The sequence below is a fragment of the Leptosomus discolor genome, chromosome 11 (assembly GCF_034619465.1).
Source record: "Leptosomus discolor isolate bLepDis1 chromosome 11, bLepDis1.hap2, whole genome shotgun sequence".
NCBI classification, from domain to species: Eukaryota; Metazoa; Chordata; class Aves; order Leptosomiformes; family Leptosomidae; genus Leptosomus; species Leptosomus discolor.
In genome coordinates, this window is record NC_141401.1 from 12,517,848 (window position 1) to 12,533,153 (window position 15,306).

A 15,306-nucleotide genomic window follows, 5' to 3' on the forward strand; every position below is an offset into this window, starting at 1 on the left:
TGCTCCTAACCCCGTTCAAAGTTTTACTCTGTATATTTAAGGAAAACCTTGGAAAAATTATGTTCTGTGTATTCTTTCTGGGAAGGCAAACTCCATTCTCTTTTGGGGGTGCCGAGAAGGGCGGGCAGGAAATGATGAAGCTTTGTAATCGTAAGGGAATTTGATAATTGCTTGCAGCAATAGATGGGGTCAAGAACGAAAGTAGTAAGACAGTGTTGGGGTTCTTTGGGTATGTTTGCTGTGTTTGCTGTATAGTTTAGAGATAACTGAACTATATTTAACCCAGATAACTTAAGTACCTTCAGCATTCTAACCTGACAGCACAGAGCTCAGCTATGCTGATTAGGTGTACGTAAAAAGAATCGCAGTGTCAGGTCTCTGCAGTGGATGATCTTATGCAGCAATAACAGATCACATAAATAAGTGTACTGATATCTACACCTTTGATTTTGTAGTTCAATTCACTAGGATAAATGCAATATACTGAATCTCTGAAGGTCTGGCATTTTTTCTTATGCAGAATCTGAAGCCGTTTAAAAGCTCTTACATTTACAAAATTGTTTATGTTTTATAATTCAAATGGACCAGTGTAGATTAGTGTTGGCTGTTCCTCTCTTACATTCTTCAGACAGGAGATTCATGTCCTTCCCTGTACAGTCAACTATTTTAAGTTGCAAACAGCACCGGAGATCCGCAATTCCACTGGCTGCCTCTGACAAGTATGTAGGGCAAAAGGGACAATATGTATTTTTCAGAAGACATGCAAAAGAAACCAACTGCTGTAACTGATCTCCTTGTCTTTGCTCCTTGTGGCAAACAGAGCTGTTTAGCAAAAGTGACAGTGCTTAAAATTCTAATGCCAACCTTCTTAAAAACTGAATTGAATTTCTGTCAAGTACTGTCACACTTGCTAAACAGCTGTGTATACGAGGGTGACCTTGAGTACCCAGATTTGAGTCTCTGCTTTCACTGTTACTTCTTCTGCCTTGATAGAATCTTCTGTGACCAATTCTTCAGTTTGACAGTCCACATCATACACTGTACATGGTTGTAGGAGCACAAACAGAAGAAGCAGCTGTGGAGAGGGGCTGGAGAGTACAGAGACCTCCAGTCAGCTCTGGACCTCTGTCCCTTTCAGGGTCTGGGTGCAAATGGGTATGAGGCGTGACCGTCTCTGCTTTAGCCTTGCCAAGCTGATGTAATAACTGGTGGGAAATGTTAACCAGACTGTTTAAGTTCCAGTTTAAACTGAATCATCTTCCAGAATCAAGTGGAGTAAAAAATTGGCATGCCTTGACCAATTCAGCTAGACTGTAAGATCGCTTACTTAACATTCACTTTTTCACCTGAAATTTTTAACGATATGGGAGACACTGGTGGACTGGGACTGTGGTGATGGATTTCTGAGCAGGTAATATATTTTGTATTGCTGAATGTTTGTAGAATCAAAAGTCTCCTTTTTGTGGAAGTTTCCCTTCCACTAATTCTGTTTGATTTTCTGTTGCTGTACAGTAGGAGAAGGGTGACTGATCAAAAAATACTGTCATGTTACGCACTGGTTGCAGAGGACCACATCAGGTTTCACACAGGAGAAGCAACGTACACTTTCCTTGTAAACAGACGGGAGAACAGCATCTGCTCTTCTTGGAAGATGAGAGGTGAGTTAGCAATTGATGTGATCTTTAGCTTTCCCCTTAGTTCCTTATTATTGGTAGTGCATGGACGAACTCTTGTTCCTCTCATCTCATCAGCATGGACACACACCTCTTGCAGGCACCTCCTGTGAGCCACAATGATTTGTTGTCCTCCACTTTTGTATTCTCAGTATACAAGCACTCTTCAGAAAATTGTCAGATGAGAAGGGGAGTTACCACTTAGGCATTCACCATTCATGAGCCTGTCTTTTGTCCTTCACCTTTCTCTCCAGCCTATCTGAGAAACAGTAGAAATGAGATCCTCCTCTGAAGAGGCAGATATCATCTGGTTCTTAAAATACCTTTTGACCATAAGTCTCTAGTGAATTTTTTATTGTAGTATTCCTTTGCTGTTAACCATTTCTTGTCTACCATTCCACTGTTGCTCAAATAAAAGCGACATGAAGTGCCTTTTGAGTTTGCAACAAGTATTTATTTAACAAAATGGATGCCACCAACATATCTCCAAAATGCAGGTATGTATAACAAATGTTATAACAGTTGGTTTCCAAAATGAAATCAACATCAAATTTAAGGCAGGATATTCTGTGAGTTTTCATGCAAGAGCATATTCAAATGTTCCTTTATCTAACCCCTCAACTTCATCTTCCCATGTAGAAGAAGGCATACTACTATAGGGGTCTAGCAAGATTTTGAAGCATCTGATAATTAGAAGTCCCAAGAAAACACACAAAATCCCCACAAAGGCAAAGCCAGTTTTTTGCTCTAAAGTCAGAGGGAAGGCAGACATTTCGTTGACACTCATGCCGGCTGAAGTGTTGCTGCAGTAATTACTGCTCATCGCTGGGCATCACATCCTGGTGACTCTGTCGGATTTTCACCTCTATTGCTTCTTTGCCTGCATAGAAAAGTAGAATCAGTTTGGTTAGGTCTAAATAGGGTGTGTATACCTGAGCTGTAGCATATGAACACTTGGAAATGAAAACCAGCTTGGATTTTAGTAATGTCTTCTTGTTTTTTCACATTTAAATTAATGTGTTAAAATCGCAACATTGAGCCTCTACACACCATCCATTTACTGGCCTCTGTTAGGAGACTGCAAACTCGCAATTTTCTGGCTTTCTGTCTCCTCCAAACAGAGCAATTTCAGCACATGGCTGTTGCAAACAGTGTTTTGTCAGACTGGGCATGAGCCTACAGATTCTGATTTGGCAATACTCACCAAGGTCTCCACCTCGAGAAACCAGTGTGTTTTCTGAAACGGCTTTAGACCTCGGTCCTTGAACTAGTTAAACTCACATTGACCTCAAAGGAAATTTCAGCCAAATAATGTGGATTTTGCTCATGTAATTTAGCTTATAAATCTAAATAAATAGGTACAACTTGTAAAATAAAACATTGTGTGCCCAATTTTACTGAAGTCTTGGGCTCCATTTTCAGAAAAATGCTGTGTGCATTTTGAGCTTGTAAGAAAGTGAGCATATTGGTAAAATTGCCCCTTCACCTTCCTCTATACATGTCCACTCGTGTATGAGGTAAGATTGGTGGGAGAAGAGATAACAGAAGTAAATTCCCTCCCCCTAAATCTTGCTCTCATTAATTTCTTCTCCTTGGTCTTCCCCATTAAATACATACATATCCTGCCATTTTTACAGGCGTAGTCTGAACACCAGGCCTGAACATGCTCCTCATGGAGCTCAGGTGAGTGACCCTGATTTGTGTCCTGTGGAGGCAGGATGCTTGAGCATCTCCACCCTGCCATTGCCACCAGGTCAGCTTTGTGTGTTTCCAGCCAGGAGAGACTTATTGTTGTCTTTTAAGGACATCTTATGTATAGGTATTAGTTGGGGTGGGAATCATTTTGGTTTATTTCAGGTTTTCCATCAGATATTGAAATTACATCTTTCTTTTGTCTCTGTAGACAGCAGGAGAATTGGAAGGACTAGGACATCAGAAGTTCCAAAGGACAAAGGCATTTTTATTCTAAGGTTGGAGCTTGAGTTTTTTTGGCTCTTGTTAACACCTATTTAACTCACATGCCTCAGGGGAAAACTCTTTTTGTTAACAATTCAACCCTCTTTCCCTCCAGGGAATTCCCAGTATCCGTTTATTTCTTGGCAGAGTAATTAGGCCACTCAGAGCTCTGTGCTGCCATGGCTACGCTGCTGCAGGTACCTGCACTGCTAGCCAGCTTAAAGGGAGCTCCAGTACCTCTACTCTGTACTGCAGTCATGGCTGAAAGTAGCCATATCCCGAGTCAGCCTACAATCAATAACAACAACAACAACAAAGATTTGGTATTCCTGAGAAATGGACAGAACTTTTATCTTGTTTGGTGTCTCCTTTCTCATTTCAGGATCTGTGGGATTTTTGAATATTATCCTAAATAATGGAAATTTAAAAATGAGAATTAAAAGGGCAAGGCAGAAGTCTCTTTCTTTTTGTAATAACCTTCAGTATAGTAGGTATCAAATAATATCGTTTCCTATTACAGTCTTCACACATTTTCCAGAGCAAAACAACCAACGTTCTTTTTATTCTATAGAGTTGTCCATGAGATCCTACCTTGTTTTGAATAATATTCTGCTCTTTGGGTCATGATGTTTTAATTCCTGTTAAGTTGGAGAAAAGATACAGATATAGCCTATGGGAATTAGAACTAATGTCAACAACAGTGAATGTTTATTTTCTAAAAATATATCATAGATAAAGCCCACCTGCCGTATGGATTTTCATTGGGCATACTTCCAATATTTCTATTAAGTTTGACCTTCTGTAGGAAAAAAAAAAATCACAGAAAGTTCAGTATCACAAATTTGTGTCACTAATCACTTGATTTGAACAAAAGCCAGTCAAGGAAAAAAATTACCTTCCAAAAGTCCTAGGACACTGGGTTATAAAAATTAAATTAAAGGCTTACATGGGAAAATGATATGTAAACACTACCTGGGAAAGTCAGACCCAAAAAACTTGATTGCTATCTTGACAGACATGGAGAGAAGTCTAAGGGAAGGGCTGGCCAAGGAGAACCTGCATTTGAGCTGAGTCCAGAGAAATAGGTATGTGTTTGAGGTGACATTTCTTCACCATATAGAGTCATATTCCAAGAACATGACTTCCAGTCTTACTAATTTTGCAGGTTACCCGCTGGAATTAGTGGAATTCTTTTGTACATTATGTGCTTGTCAGGAGATGCTATGGGACAGATCTCTCTGCAAAGCTTGACTGATGCTGAAACATGGAGTGGTAAGAAATTGATATCTTACTGTTATTTGGCAAGAGTTTGACTGAAACAGCTGCATGAGAAAACAGTGGGCATTTTCCTTGTGGGGGGAATTGGTTCTGGGAAACTGAAATGCAGCTTTGTGTTCTTCTCTTCCTTGTCCTGAGTTTTGGAAATTGTAATTGAAGCCTTAAAGTTCACAGAACATTTTGCTCTAATTATGTGTCACCAAAACTGTGGTACCAAGACTGACCTCGAGTGCCTTTTTATTGCTTTCACATTTTAGTGCTGCATACAGGTTAGATGTCCTCTCCCAGTTAGTCAGATACCCTTTCATTTGCTGCAGTGTATGTGTCAAGTTGTGAGTCAGAAGATTATGAATACTAACTAACATGGCCTGGATCCAAAAATCCTTGGAGATAACCTTTAGGGCACTATGATGGGGACAGGCATTATATCAGTTAGAATCTGCAGAGTCATTTTGTAGGGGCTGGCCTCAGACTGATCTCTCTTGACTTTTTTTTATAGGTCAAGACTCTACTCATCCTTTGATTCATTGCTTATATAAAAACACTGGCATAAAGAAAGGCTCCTTAACATCCTGTTGTGAAATAGAAGGACACTGGAGGCTTTTGTAAGGCCAGAAGAAACAATCAGAGTCCTAGAGAAAACAAGAATGAGGAGAATAGCCTACCACGTAGACTGCTGAGTTAAGGAGAACGCAGGTATGAGCTGGGAGTGCTGGCTGCACTTATGGAGGGTGAAGGGGAACACCATGGGCACTAAGTATAGTGAGGCAGCAGGAAGAAAGATGTTGAAATACTTATTTTAGCAGCATCACCAGCCCAACTCTGCTAATGTTTCTGTGGTTGAAGATCCCAGCCCCAGCTCATCGGTGGTTTGGGTTTCACCTTTTTCAGACCTAGCCTTCACCCTCATGTTTTCAGAGATACTGAGAAGATTAAGCAAGTAGCCAGTAAGTGTTAAATAAAGACTTCCTCAATAATCTTCCTTGTATTTTGGGTTTCAGACCTTCCCTAACAAACACCCCTACAGGTTTGTTGTTTTTTTTTTTTTTGTAATGGCTCAATACTGGAAATGACTACCTTTAATGTCTGCTCAAGCTGGGAGCTTTCATCCTCTTGGCATGATTAAACATTAGGTGCCTAAAAACTCACTTCATAAACGATAGTGTGTAACAAAATGGACTCAATCAGTTGCCATCTGTTCTCCCCGTGGATATCTGCAGCCCAGCTGCTGGTTCATGGATCTGGTCATTCTGAAGGTACTTCAAATAGCTTCAGTCCCGGGCTTGTGTTTGAGTGACAGCAAACCTGACTTGAAAAGGCGTTGGTGTGGTTAGGGACATAAACAGACATCCTCTGGGAGTTTCAGAAGCACCTTATTTGCATTTAACTGGTCAAGGAGACTGAACTCTATTCCAGGAATGCTATTACAGGAATTGGGCAGAGGAGGTGGTAGGGTGAAAGGATTAGCAATGGAGAAGACCTAATGAAACAGAAATCAGCATGAATTTGGAATTCTCCAAAGAGTCTGAGCTGAGGTAACCACACATGGCCAGAAAAGCTGCAAAAAACAGCTCTGTGACCACACAGCCAACCTGTCATGCTCGTGCACATTGCATGCCCGTGTTCTCTAAATTGCTGGGGAGAACACTGTCTCTTCAGGGTAAGGTCTCTAAGACAGCATACAGGGAGCTGTAAGGTAGGAAGGCCACGGCATGGATGTGTAGCAGATGAAAGCTTGGCTAACTGTTCTGCAAGGAGAGCAAAGCCCCACAAAACCACACAGTGTTTTTATAGCACAGTAACTCAGTGTGCAGGCAACACTTTTTCACACAAACAGCATTCCCCTGCAAAGAAGCAGCAGCCAGGCAGTGACATTTCCAGCGTTCAGACAAGCAATGAATTGCAGAAATGAGATTTTATCCTTAGTAAATACACAAGCCTGGAGTCTCTGCTGGACAAGAGCTCCTGTGCTGTGAATTCATATATCTGGTCTAGATTTGGATAATAGAGAGAGGCAGGAAAATAAAACGTTCACTGGCATCATCCTTAACTTGTGAACGTGGAAAAATGTTGTCTCCTTCCTCGGGGATGGAGGCTGCGAGAGACCGAGCACCTGCAAAGCAATTGTTGCTGCAGGATCGCACGCACCTGCACCGGCCCCGCACCCCTGGGAGGGCAGATTCACGCGTTTTACCCTCCCTCCGCCCCTCGGCCGGCCCCCCTCGCCCCGGGTGCCTCCCGCCCGCAGGAGGTGCGGGCCGGGCGGTGCCGCAAGGTCAGGTCAGCCCCGCCGCGCCTCCCCGCCCGCCCGGCCCCGCGCCGCCCGCGCTACGCACCCTTCTCCTCCGCGCCCGCGCTGCCCATGGCGGCGGAGCGCGGAGCTTTCCGCGGCTCCGGGCCCGGTTCGCCAGCTGCCGAAAGCCCAGGCTGGAGCCCCGACGGCTCGCACGGCTCCGGTCGCGGCCGGCGGGGGCGGCTCGCCCGGGCTTCCCTCGCCTCCCGGCGACGCGACCCCGCCGGGAGATGCTCAAAGCGCCCTAATTAAAAAATTAAACACGACCGCTGCTGCTACCGCCTCCTCCTCCTCCCCGCCCGCCCCCTTCCACCGCTGTTCAGCCGCGCTCCTCTCCAGCCCCCCCTTTGCACGGAATAAACTGAGGAGCGTGGAAACTTCCTGCAAAACACTACGTGCGGCGCATCGGTAAGGGCCCGGCCCCGGGCCGCTGCGGAGCGGTGCGGTGCGGGAGCAGCCCTCCTCCCCTCCGCTCCGCTCCCCCGCCGCCCAGGCCGGGTACCGGAGCCTCAAAGGCTGGGTGGTCCCCGCGGCGAGGGAGGACGGGGCTGCCGCCCTCCAGCAGCCGTGAGCCCCGGTACCGCCGGTGCGGAGCGGGACCTGTAGAGCCGCGCTAGGTGCAGCGGGGCCCTTGGGCTCGCCGCGAAACGGCCCCCGTGCGAGCAGCGAGCAGGGTTTTACAGAGGGGTGCTGAGGTGCCTTGCCTGGCGAGCTGAAAGCCCCTTCGGCTGCACCTGCGGTGTGGCCTTGCGTCCTCCCAGGAGCTCTAACAGCGATAATGATTAAAGCATAGAACATGTGGCAGCATATGGCTGGGAGCCGCTGTTGGTGCGGAAGCCTAGACCTCGCTTTCTATCCTTTCATTAGCTACCTTTAGCTGATGCTGGTTGTATCCTATAGAGGCTTCCATTTGCCACGACAGCAGGTGTTTAAGGTGGATAAGGAAATAAGATTTCTTTTCCCAAAGCTGGATCTGTATATTGCGCTAATAAACAGCAAATCTGTTTTAAATGATAGACATTCCATATTTGTACACCACTCTGGTGAATACACCCCTGCAGGGAAGCACGTGGGTCAGTGGAACAGGACAGTATTGGAGTAACATACATCATGAGATTTTTGAGACTCCTGTAGAGCTGCTAGCAGAATTTGTTCTGTAGAAAATAATTTTAAAACTCCACATGTTTCTTGCTACATGCAATAACACTAGGATCTATTAAACCTTTTTTCTTCCTAATACGAGCTAGGAAAAGGGTTTTGCATTGACTGTCATTTTAATGCCTGATTTTTCTACTGTGTCTGCATTGGGCTTCTAAACACTAGGTAGTCTCCAAAAAATGCTTTCTCCGGCTAGTAGAACTAAATAGTTAAACTGATGGTTAGCTGTGTGCTCGCTAATGGTTATTAGTTTGATCTTCTAATGTCGCAGCAGCAGTCATGTGGTAAACAATGTCTGTTGCTGAAACTGTAAGTCAAGATAATTTTTGAAGTGCCTCTCATATTTAAATATCATGAAGACTTTATAAATAGATTGTTTTAAATAGTATAAGATTGTGCTTTCAGAATATGTATATAAGGAGCCTCTTCTCTTCCTAAGGAGCTCTAGTTTTCTTTTTTAGTCCTGTCCCTGATTTACTTGGGGCCAAATGAAGGTCACTTACTAGAGGGAAACAGCTCTGGTTTGGGATTTTGGGATTAGTAAACACATAAGGGCTTAGAAGTTCATGGTGCCCCCTCAACCTAGCACAACTGTTTGGGGAGAGTGGCATAAATCCAGGCCTTTGCAATAGTTGTTGAGCACTGCTATACTTGGAGAACCTTACTGTAAGTAGGTCTTGGGAGTAGCCAGGACCACTATGTCTGCTCTGGTTGGGAATGAGGGGCAATATTGACATATATAACCTCTGAGTGTGTGCATCTTGCCTTTACTGTCAGATTTTGGGCATCGATGCTGGGTCTTTTACTACCATTTTTCCTGGAAAAGGTTTACTTGTGGGATCTTCCTCCCTATAGGTATGATATTATCCTTTCCTCTCATTATTCTTGTAGGAGTGAATGTTAAAAGATTTTTTTTTTTAACCATGAAATAATTGTTCCTCTTGTACGATGGCATGGCAGAGGTTGCACACATCATGGATTATTTCTAGGAATCTGACACTCATGTTCTATTTGAAACACTTTACTTTTGTTTTTATGTGTTGGAGATCCACTTTTCATGGAAATGAAGCTGGAAAAGAAACACAGCCAGCAACAGGGAATGAGTCTCCCTCTTCAGCTACCAGTTGTCAGCAGACAAGTAACACTGTTTCTGTTCAAGATGTTGTATTTTAAAATGGAAAAGTGATGGAATGACTTAATCTTTTCCTGAATTTCATTGCTTTTTCACTTGAAAGTCACTAGTTTTGCTCTTGCAGAGGAACAGTGACTTAGTGTATGTGCAGCAGTTCTGGATACATGGACAAATGGAGCGTTCACTTTCTCTTTCCATTTCTTTATCGGGCTCCATCTTCTTTGTATTCAAGAGAACAATAACTATTACTTCCTTCTGACTTCAATCAGAATTGCCATTGATTCGATCCTTATTTTAGGGAGTGTTGTGTGTCCTCAAAGGAGAGCTCTTGAATAGAACAGAGATTTTATAATCATCTAGTAATTTGGTACCTTGACCTTGCAAATTCAACTGGCCTAATTTAAGGTTGGGCAAGACACTTAAAACCAAGTGGGTACCAATGAGTGAAAGGCAATAGGGAACTCTTGGAGCTATTAGCTGGTTAATACTTTTTGATGTTTAAGGATCATTTGAGTGGTCAAGTATCAAAAAATTTTGAGGGATAACTAACTCCATTGTAACTTGCTTTTCAGTTTAGCTTTAAAGAGCTCTTTGAGTGTTCGTTCACAACCAAACAAACTCTGTCTTCAGTTGCTAGAAATTTAAAATGGGCTGATGAAAGTAGAGTCAATGAAGAATATCGCACACAGAAGAAACAGATCAAGTTGAAACTCCCCACCTAAGCAAATTTAAGCAAAACTAAGCAAGTTTATGAGAACATGCACCATTAGAAGGCAATAGTATATGGGAGAGATAAAAGTAGTAATAGAGGGGCACCGTGAAAGAGAGAGGATTATATATCAATATACGTTTTGATCAGAGTTGCAAGTGAGAATTATTTTATGTAATTTAATTCAGGGTATTTAACGTTTTAGAAAGAATAAACACCTCTGTTCTACCGTGGTTTTTTCTGCAGTCTTAAAAAATCTGAATCTTTCTTTGTGCTTATCCAAAGGCCATGCTTTTACTAGGTACTGACTTTACCAGCGGCTTAAATGTCTGGTCTACAATCCCAGGGGTCTATAGGGTACTCCTCTGGTGACTGCCAGGAATGAGGCAGAAAAACAAGCTCTACAAAGCAGCTTCCCCATGTTAAATATCTGAATAGGTCCACTCTTCAGATAGAAAAATCTTAGGGATTGAGAAATTGAAGAAGGTTGAAAATCATGACTTTTAAGCCCAGCACACATCAGTATTAGGGAAGGTGGAAGAATGCATTCAAACAGTGAAAACCGACAGTGCCACCTGGTGTGAATGGGGCAGGAAACTTGGTCATGAGGAGGGCAAATATCCCCAGGTATGGGACAAGCTCCCGGCCAACAGGGAGGGGGGCAAATGGCTTCTAAGGCCTTAGGTAGGATGGGTTCTTTTCAGACTTGCAGGAGGTAGGTGTTCACTGCCTCACTGTGAAAGGGAGAGGTGGGGGGTATGTCAGGGGCACTCAGCCTGTCATTAGGGACTATGTGCTGTGGAAGGAAGGACCAAAATGCAAGGTTGCTCATTTTTTTTCTTTTGTAACTTCAACAGCTAGAGTAATGATTTTGGGGAAGAGTGGGTGATGTGAATTGTTTCAATATCAGACCGTTAAAATTGCTACCAAAAGTCCAACGTTATGCAGCCTTTTAGGGGTAAAAAAATACATGATTAAGTTTTAAGCTCTTAAGCTGTGGTCCAGGGTTGCATAACACCAAAAAAAAAAAAAAAAAAAAAAAAAAAGAAGAAAAAAGAGATAATTAGGGAGATTTAAGCCTACAGTGGGGAAAAAGAGGTTAGATCCCTGCAGATCAAGTAGAGCCTGTCTCCTGTGTGACTGATCCCATGTTGTGGGTATAGGATGCTGCAATTTTTCTGGCTATAAATGTACAACACGCAGAACAAAAGCCTCAACACACAGTTTCATTGCTGTAGCAGGCATCTGTACAATCTTGGGGGGGGGGGGGTGTGATCCAAGGCAGTTAGCGCTGTTGAAGACCTATTCGGGATGGGGGAGGGAGAACAAGAAAGCTAGAGAAGGCAAATTAGAAAGGTGTTGAAAGGCCATGGGAGTGATGGAAGAAGCAATCAGCACCGCAGCTGCAGGTGTGAAGGTCTGTGCCCGGGGTGGGCTCTAGTTGTGAAATGGCTGCGCTCTGCTGCAGTGAGGCTGGAAGATGCCTGCCGGCAGACAGGCTGTTGCATTTCATAGTTTGCCCTTTTGAAGTGTAAAATGTTTTGTTTTCCAAAGTTAAAAAAAATAAAACAAAAAAATAAACCCAAACCAACATGTTTCTCAGACTGGAAAGATAATGTTTAATTGCAAAGAGAGCATTTGGGGAAGATAATATTTTCTTTACTTCAGGGCCATTACAGCTGTGCAAAAGACGGTAGCAGTTGCAGAGTAGGGTTAATTTTTTGTAGCACAAAGTAAAGCAGTGTAGGTTGGGTGCAGCCTTAGGCAACACAGACTGGTTTGGAAATACTTGTGGCTGTGCAAAAAGGAATCTTTAAAGGAGCTGCAAAAGTCAAATGATTTACAAAGCAAACTTGTTAAAGCAACCCTTGTCTAGCTGTACTCAGGGTTTTCTGGAGAAGGGACGGCATCTAGAAAATGCTAAGCATATTTAGGTGCCATAGCAAACAAAACAAGAAAAAATATGTTGAACACATCCACCAGGTTAAGCGTCACATAGGTGAGAACAATGTCTGACTAAAACCAGTCATTTAGAAAAAAAAGTGAATTGATTTTAAGTGTATGAGGCTTAGAAGTCTCATTCTCTCAAGTTCAGTACAAACTGACTTTCAGGAACATGAAATTTTTCAGAAGTCCCACCTGATGAAAGTGTTGATGAACTGCTTTGGTCACGACTTAACTAGAAACAAAATTAAAACCAATATTGAGATAAACCAAAGCTCAATTAAAATGATCTTCTAAAAGGATGGTGATACAGATTTGGTCATTAGCAAGTTGAGAGCAATGACTTGGTTGTCAGTGAGGACCTGAGACTTGAATTTACTGGAGAGTTGCTCTATTGAAAAGAATGCTGATTCTTAGAACACGTGTAATTAATTTAGCTCCATAACTACTACTTGTATGAGAGACTTCCAGGAGTAGTTCCTTTACAGTTGCTTATATTTACATATATATGGAAGAACACTAATAATATTCCATAATCCTGAACTCCCTGTGTAAATTAGCACTCTCAGCTCCCTGCTTGCCAAGAATATACAGCCATAAAGCCATACACCCTACCTGTAACTGGGAAACACTGTTTACGTTAGGGGATGAGGAGAGGAAATTGTTAGGACAGCAGATCAAGAACACTTTTAACAGTTTTGTGCTAAGTGAGGGATCCCCTTGTAACAGGAACATTCCTCAGAGACCACATCTGTCTCCTGTAAGGACATGAACAGAGGTGGAAGAGGCATTGGAAGCCCATGTTATCAAAAGATAATTTAAAAATATTCTCAGGAGCGATGGGAAGGGAGACTTTCTCAGCACAAATACGAGCATAGAAAGATAGTTTTTCCTTTTTTCACTTCTGTGTCAAGTAGATTTTTTTTTTTTTATTTCAATCATTTTATATGCAGAAGTCTTCCTAGGGAAAAACTTAAACTTTTTTCAACACAGTTTGTAGGCCACAGAAATCCCCCTTTTAAGTCCAAATTCACCTGTCAGCTCCCTAACAGCTCTTTGTGTCCTTGTTCTCCCATTTTTATTATTGTTATTTGAAGACAGAAATATTGAGTGATTACGTGGCAGACTTCTAGAAAAGGATGCAAGACTCCCATAAAAGTCCTAATACAGGCAACTGAGGTAAACAATGCTGTAAGTAGGAGTTGTGGTGCGAGGGGGCAAGGCAAAGCTAGTAGCACTCCTCCAGGCTCTAAGCTAAACTATGTCCTTATGCAACTCTAACACAGAACACCTCTGCTTTTATAGATGTGAATCACTGTATGGATTGTACAGTTATCAGTATTTATTATAAAACACATTAAGTGACAACTAATTTTACTGGTACAGAACTGTGTTTATGCTGGGCCAAAAAGGCATACAAACTTGAGAAGGTATCAGTTGAAATAGCCAGTAGATTATTCAGAACAACTAGGCAAATATGTGTCTAATAAAGTCAATAATTCTTCCTGTTACTAACATCCACGGGCCCATGGGCATAGGAATTCAGCGTCAGCTGCTTGGTGCCACAATACTGGGTTAGGGAGTATAGGATTCCAACACTTGAGATGCTCTGAGCCGAGCACCGTCGAACAGAGGTCTGGTAATGGGGTTTAGTAATCTGAACATGTGAATTACTTCCTTTCATCCTGTAGAAGTGAGAGCTGTAAAACATAATGCCAGCAATTTCAAGTAAACATTAACTATTTCAGTGATGATTTTTATCACACATACCAAGTTGTTTATCTAATTACAGTTAATATGTGAACAGAATTATACCTCTTATCAGACCTCTAAACATGCCTTTTTACCTACATCTGGGATAGAGGTTATTAGGGTGTTTCATAGTAACTTTGAGCTTTCTCCAAAATCTCAGGTATTACCAACACCTGGTGTGACAGCCATCAGGACAGACAGACAAAAGAGAGTCCCAGCAGCTCATAAGGAGTTTGCTTCCAAACCCCACATTTGTCCAGGTCAGTGATTCTTGATTCTTAACTGTCTCTTGCCAGAAACACATTCCAATAGAGATGTGGAGCCTCTGTACTGCTCAGCTTTTGTTAATCTTCGTTGTCTACGTTTAGCCCATACCCAGGGCTAAACCAACAATTGTTCTATCACCTGACAACCCCTCGCCAGCCAGGAAGAGGAATCAGGAAAAGGAGAGCAGACCCCTGGGTTCAAGTGAAAACAGATTTAATGAAATAGCCCTAATCCCAACAAAGGTGTACAAAGTTATACTCCGCCAAATGAATATGCAGCGGTCACAATCGACCAGAGAGCAGTCCTCAGGAGCAGGGAGATGCCAGAGGAGGAAGAGGACAACCCCCAGCAGAAACCCCACAGGAGCTCCCCTTCCTCAGTGAACCTTCCCCCTTTGTACTGACCATGACATGGTGTTGGCCGCCCCTGTGGCTAACTCAGGTCAGCTGCCCTGGCTGGCTTGAAACTGCCAACAGCCTGCCGAGCATGGCTGGGCTGGGATTCTGTCCCAGCCAAACCAGGACATTCTTTATGGTTTTCTTAAAAAGAAGTGCATGGATTCCTGTGGGTCAGCAACCAGAAGCCACTGATCTAAATTCACTGCAGTGGACTGAGTGGTTTTCCTTTTATAATAGATGTTGATATAACATTTGGTGACTGCTTTAGAAATACTTTGGTACTTGTGGTTAGTGAAATAATTAACTTTGTCCAAATGATAGAAATTATTTTTTTTTCTTTTAAAAATATTGCTTAAAACCTATTTGTTCCCCGAAGTGACAGAGAGAAATTGGGATTCAAGAAGCGAAGGCAAGTTGAGAGGAATGTCTTGCAGATTCTACCTCATCAGTAAATGAACATCTTCCAGTATGAGTGATAAGAGAATGCAAAATGTTTAGTAGTGTCTGTGTGGCATGGACCTATGTAATTTTGAAATTTTATAGCAGAATTATAACTCTTCATATTTAATTGTTATTTATATTTAAGAATAAAACAAAGGTCCACCTAGAAGCTTCCAGTGCTCTAACTATAATTGATCTTGCAGCTAACTTGCCCAGTAACGTCATATGTTTATAAATAATCAGAAATCTGCAGTTGGAGAATTTAGGTGCAAGCTGATAGCTTTTTAGCCAACACTAGAAGAGTG

At 42.5% G+C, this 15,306-nt stretch overlaps 1 protein-coding gene across 1 annotated transcript; it reads right to left on the minus strand.

Moving 5' to 3' along the window:
• Positions 1–2,250: 2,250 nt before the first annotated feature.
• On the minus strand, positions 2,251–2,496 carry CTXN2 (cortexin 2). The gene has a single exon (XM_009952280.1). It carries the CDS (start codon positions 2,494–2,496, stop codon positions 2,251–2,253), a length of 246 nt encoding a protein of 81 aa, XP_009950582.1.
• Positions 2,497–15,306: the final 12,810 nt, after the last annotated feature.